This window comes from Rhipicephalus microplus, chromosome 5 (assembly GCF_043290135.1).
Source record: "Rhipicephalus microplus isolate Deutch F79 chromosome 5, USDA_Rmic, whole genome shotgun sequence".
NCBI lineage: Eukaryota > Metazoa > Arthropoda > Arachnida > Ixodida > Ixodidae > Rhipicephalus > Rhipicephalus microplus.
This window is the reverse complement of record NC_134704.1, coordinates 8,607,116-8,613,715: the sequence shown is the minus strand read 5'-3', so window position 1 is coordinate 8,613,715 and position 6,600 is coordinate 8,607,116. Positions and strand designations below refer to the sequence as shown.

At 43.0% G+C, this 6,600-nt stretch overlaps 1 protein-coding gene across 2 annotated transcripts in view; it reads right to left on the bottom strand.

Annotated features, from left to right (window-relative positions):
- Positions 1-205: 205 nt before the first annotated feature.
- The window catches only part of LOC119175045 (uncharacterized), a 40,247-nt gene continuing 33,852 nt past the window's right edge, over positions 206-6,600 (bottom strand). Inside the window, exon 5 of one of the 2 annotated variants that reach the window (XM_037426222.2) lies at positions 206-796. In XM_037426222.2, the coding sequence (XP_037282119.2) occupies positions 647-796 (150 nt within the window). In that variant the 3' untranslated portion in view covers positions 206-646. The remainder of the gene's footprint in view (positions 797-6,600) is intronic. The other variant, XM_075894803.1, reaches the window with a different exon arrangement.

Here is a 6,600-nt window from a genome sequence, read left to right as displayed (position 1 = left end):
TCAGTAGGGGATTCGTGAATAGTGAATGTTGGAACTGAAACTAACGCTGCCTGAATAGCAAGAGAGCCATTTCGAAGACATCCCTAGAATTGCACATCATTTTATTTAAAGCAGATATTCGCAAATTTTACCAACGTAAAATTACGGTTGCCTTTTTATAGACAAACAAAAATACCACAATTAAGTGAAGTAAGCTAGAATACAGAAGCGACTAGAGCGTTCCGAGATATTTTATAACCGTAAGAATAAATACCGCGGTGACTAGAGTATTCAAGTTTTAACCAAGGACGACATAATCCAGCGATCAATGTAGCACCAACAATCCCGCAGGAAGTCAAGTGGGTTGCATGCAGTTTGGCTAATCAATCATGCTTAAACAACAACAAAAAAGGGATCCCTGTTGTTCCAAACGCTTCACTCTTCTGTGGCTTTCCCATCGGTACGAATATTCGAAAATTATTTGGTGCGCGCTAGAGGCTGCGATTCTAATTTTTCGAATATTCGCACACCTGATAATTAAGGCTACTAAAATTATTCAGCAGGAAGTCGTTCCGTCAGGCTCGATCGAGAGGGCATTATGCTAAGCTAAAAGCTGCGTCGTGCCTTCAGCATCACTGACTCGGAGCTCGATCGAGGAACGGCAAGTTCATGTTGCACATCCTCCGTGTGCAACGGAGCAATCGCCATCGACACGCGGCGTTCGAGAGGCCGCCAGCCACACAAGAGCAGGCAACCGTGGAGGCGCTTCGAGGTCTGTCGGCTGAGTCGAGTAGGCGGGTGGTGGCACGCCGTACACCTGCGAAACGATAAACGTGTTTCGATTGTGATTGGCCCACCTATTTTAAAATGCGCTTGCGTTTTTCTTGCTGTCGCGCAGTTTTTCGTCAATAAGACACTAAAGTAAAAACATTGAAACTGCTTAGACAAAAAAACAAAAAAAAATGGACAGCATTTCCGGAGTGAAGGATGATGGATGGCGCGAAGCTTCGGAGGGTATTATCGGTAAACCATGAATCGTTCGTCCACTGGCCACATCCTCCGTCTGTCCATCCGTCCGTCCGTCCATCTGTCTGTCCGTCCGTCCGTCCGTCCGTCCGTCCGTCCGTCCGTCCGTCCATCCGTCTGTCTGTCTGTACGTCCGTCCGTCCGTCCGTCTGTCTGTCTGTCCTACGGATGGACCGGCAGTTAGGCAGACAGATGAACCGACGGACATTTCACCCCACTCAACATCATTCACTCCGTGGATATGCTGTGAATTTATTGTGGTGTCAGTGGCGTGATATTGAAGTCATTATGACGTCACTCACAATAGCACCACCCGCTGAGTGAGTCCTTGCCCGTTCCTTGATTTTTGGCTCACCAACTATGGAGAATCGGCCATGAAACCAGTTGTTAATATCAGAGAAAATTTTCATTTTTAAATGAAATTAACGAAAGTGTACCACGACCACTAAAAATAAACAAAATTTAGGAATGATTAGTTTCTGTAGAATTATACAATTATATGTACACCAATAAGCTAATGAAATCGTTGAATATCAGTGGCAATCTGAAGAAAAACAAAAAAGTAATATATATATATATATATATATATATATATATATATATATATATATATATATATATATATATATATATATATATATATATATATATATATATATATATATATATATACACATATATGGGATATGGCACAACGCTCCCGTTGTGCCCTTGATGAAGGGAGGACCCCTCCCGGAACTGTTGGGAAATAAATATATTTATCCTTGTTGACAACGCTCCCGTTGTGCCATATCCCATACCTTAACGAAGACTAACTGGTCCATTGAATTATTACTCCCAGACTAGAGTCTGGCGTTCATCAGGATGAAGGCCAGACTCTAGGCCGAAACGTCGAAATAAACCACGTCATGACCGCTCACGGAGGATCTACTTGACTATATGCAACGCTATGGCCATTCAACCACCATGCCTGCCTATATATATATATATATATATATATATATATATATATATATATATATATATATATATATATATATATATATATATATATAAACATGCCCACCTGCCGAAACGTTAGTAAAACTTGTGTGTTCGCACGTTTGTCGACCTCTTTCTATATATATATATATATATATATATATATATATATATATATATATATATATATATATATATATATATATATATATAAGGCGCTATAAAGGCGCTATTTGCTCGCTGTCTGAAGTTGCTTGTTCTATAGTGGCAGGAATTTTAAGAGGGTTGAAGATATTGTTTGGAATGATAAATAGGGAAGTTAAAGTAATTAACTTTTCATTAGTGGAGTTAGACAGTTGGGTCGAATCAGAGAGTTAAAGTACTTTTTGCGAAAGACCGATTGCTGCTTTGAGATTTCTGAAAAGCGCCTTCTAGTAATAACTGCGAAATAATGATGTTCTCTCCGATTCCGTGGCGAAATCAAAATGCGAAAGAGCGCAACTGTAATAAGGGAGCATTGTTATATCAAGCATCAACCGACTTCATTGTATGGGTGTGGGCTGCGTTCATAATTACAACACGCATGACGTACATTCGTTTTCGAAATGGGAAGAACTGCAGCCCTGTAACCGCTGTTTTGAACAATGACGTCATTGGAGCCGTCTGCTTGTTGCGCTATTCTGGCCGTTGGTTTATGTTTCGCCGCAGAATTCAGGGGAATTTCATTAATTCGTAGTTATTTCTGTATCAGGCATGCGCATGTATCGTACTGCTTGCTTTATCCCAATAGAATTGCTACCACGTATTTCGCCAATATAAAACGTGACAATAAATCCCTTGTTGATCCGTTGTTCCTGCCATCGTGTAGTTGCCTGAGTCCTTACTTGCCCAACATTCAGCGCGGTACAAGGCGTCAGAAGTGGTCACTTTGGGTCAAAGCTTGGTCCCGGCGGAACCCCATCAACGGAGCTACTAAAGGCACCACCACGCTTATATATTATTAATATATTTATAAATGTAAGTTAATAATTTAACTTTTTTAAGTAAATTTCCAAATGATGTCTTTCTTCATTCTTGATAATAAGACGTGTGCCGCTAAAGAAAATGCAACTGTGAGGACAGTGAGCAAATAGCGTTTTTTGCTGATTTTTAAGCCAATAATTGGACACATTTCTTGAAACACCTTTTATATATATATATATATATATATATATATATATATATATATATATATATATATATATATATATATGCTCGTGACAGTGACTGACGCCTCTTGAACCAGGCAGTTGGTTTTAGTCAATGAGCCCCTTGATGATATATATATATATATATATATATATATATATATATATATATATATATGCTCGTGACAGTGACTGACGCCTCTTGAACCAGGCAGTTGGTTTTAGTCAATGAGCCCCTTGATGATATATATATATATATATATATATATATATATATATATATATATATATATATATATATATATATGCTCGTGACAGTGACTGACGCCTCTTGAACCAGGCAGTTGGTTTTAGTCAATTAGTCAATGAGCCCCTTGATGATGATATATATATATATATATATATATATATATATATATATATATATTTTACTTGTTACATCACGGCTCACGTGTGTGCAGGTGTGCCCGCTCGAATAGACTCTCAGCCCGGTCACGAGTTTATAAGAATATTCAATTACAAACTAAATGCTCGACGGAATGTGGCAGAATTTCTCAGGTTTAATGGTTTATACAAGATGATTAGCCCACATAACAATAAAACAGATTGTGATCGGATGCCATGAAGAACAACATCGCGAGCAGCGGGGACAGATGAAGGACAGCGCCGTGTGCGTTGTCTCGCCCTGCTTCTCGCGCAGCTCTTGTTTTGGCCACAATGGTGCAATCATTCATGTTTGGTGGTGGTAACAACTTTATTTAAAAATTTCTGCAATTTCGTGGTCTGGGCATAGGTCTTCCCCGAAGACGACCGGAGACCCCGTCTCCTCGCCGTCTCATGGGCTTGCTGGATGCCACAATTGATCCGGTGGAGCTGCACAGCGAGGCCGTCCACCGCGCCGCAGCTTCATCTGAGGAGACTTCATTTTCTTCTGCTAAAACTTCATATTCCCACAGGATGTGCCTAAGTGATGTGTGAGTCCAGCCACACAGTTTGCATCTAGATAGACGTCTGGGTATATCTTCCTAAATAGAGCGGGCTTGGGGAACGTCTGTGTTTGTAATCGCCTCCAAGCTACCGCTTCGGATCTGTCGAGTTCAGGGCTTGGCGGGGAATAAATACACCTAGATTTTTTTTTATGAAAGCTTGTGATGCCACAGTATCTGGGCGCGATACTTTTACCACGGAGCTATTTTTTGGCGACACCAGAAAACTATCAATCGCCATGAATGCGCCCTCTTCGTCTTCACCGTCTGCTTCGCTCCCGTGCAGCGATGTGTCCGATAACTCTGATGAACGATAGAATGAGTAAAGAAAGAAAGGAAGGAATCAAGAAAAGAGAGACACACTAAAATATAAAAGAGGTCAAGCGTATGGCAAGAAGAGGAGGGCGACGCCAGCAGCTCCTGTGCTTCCTTTTCTTCGCGCTCCCAATTTAAAGCTATGTTACATATTGTTATGACCGTCGTCAGTAGGCGCCATGCTGTCGCTGAGACGCGTAGCCGGGCAGCGCTCCCACGCCTGGAACCCCAGTTCTCTCGGAACCTGCGTCCAGAGCTGACGGGGGAGCGGCACTCTTTCAATCCCCAAACAAGTAGCCGATTGGCCGGCTGCCTATGCCCGCCAGGTATTGTCCCTGCTAGCCGGACGATGAGACGCCATGTCGTCACGACGCCGTAAGCCGTTCCAGAGAGGACAACAAACACAGCATCTTCCTTGGAAGAAACCGCGGCCGCCGCCACAAATTGCCCTGCTAATTGAGCGGACAGATCGGCGGACCGTTTGATGTCTGCTGTCAGGAGCTTGGGACCCCTCGATCAGCGGCACACACACGACGAGGAAGAGCCCCGCTGGCGCCACCTTGCAGTGCAGTGATCACGACTCAATATTGGATGTTCACGTGCATGCTCGTACCCCTCGCCTGTTGTGTGTGTGTGATTGGGGTTCCACTCAAGAAGGAGGAGCCCGACAGGGCTTATAACGACGCCGCAGAGTGCGGGACGTCGCCTTGAACCATGTAACGGTTCATCCACCTCGCTCGTGGTCTGTGAAACCACTAGCCCTTCTTTGCTGTAAATACGTGTAAATAATGCTACAAACCTGTTTGTTTTTCGTATCCCCATCTTGTCAGCGTTCGTTTCCTCAACCCGAAGCTACACCACGCTACCACAAAAGACCGGGCAGACCTCGGTATGCAACAACTGGTGATCAGCGCTGGGATTCGGAGCGACTACTGGTGAACAGCGCCGAGAGCCGCAACAACTGGTGTACAGCGCTGGGATCCACAACAATATAGACCAACAAACTCACGATCACGAAATCAACGGAAACATAGTTTTTCATGTAATTGTCTGACCTCATATTTCTAACTCATTTCTTGTCTTTATTATGCCTTCAAAAAAGGGACACTAACGGCGGCGTTTATTCTCGGATTAGTAAACACCAATTTCACAATGCCGAAAGCCCCGCTTTTACCGCGAGAAAACGACTGATAAGTGAAAAAAAAAAACGCTGGGATAAAGAAAGCAATGTACAAGTGGCGACGCTGTCTTCATGTTCGCGCACCAGATAGCCGTGACGTCACAGACTCTGATGGCATGTGATAAGGCCTACGTAATCGTTTCTCGCTAAAACTGATTGATATTGCATTCTAAGCATTCGAAAGAATGCCAATTATTGATGTCGCAAGATTTAGGCAATCTCATTGAAGACATTTGGGCAAAATACACAATAATGTCAGATTTGTGACGTCAGACTGACGTTCACGCGCTCAAGTTAAGGCGCGAAATTCAAAGCTGAAATAGTAACCTTCGTGCATTTCCTCTGGTATATACATAATTATTCTGTAATCGTGGAATAGCGACATCAGAAATGGGAATGGAAATTTTGTCTCCGTTTCTGTGCCTACTAGTCCCGACGGTCTAGCCGTTATGGTCCGGCTGCTGACCCGAAGGTGGAGGGAGCGAATGCCAGCCACGCCGGGTGCATTTCTAACGAGGAGAAATGCGTCCTCCGTGTTTCCAGGAAACCACGTAACTGTTTATGTGGTTAGTTTACGTAGATTTGATATCACAGTAACGAACCCTCGGCACTCAAATTTTACGGAACCTTCCACTGCGGTGTTTCTAAAAATCATTTGCGGTATTGGAACGTTAATGTTCATCATGTATTTTATTTTGCACAAAGTAAAGACGAGATGCTGATTCACCACTCATCAGCGCATACTTGCTGTTTCCTGCACTCAAGAATGAGTCGTTTTATAGCTACAATTTTAATGAATTACATTGCCTCGAAACGGTCAACAAGTACCTATTTCTTGCGCCGGTCCACATCTTGCTTACAGCTCTGAACAGCCGGAGGAACTCAGTGCGAGCTCTTGTTGTACCGGCCCTTGTCCATCCATCAATCAAAGCAGGCCAGCACGAGA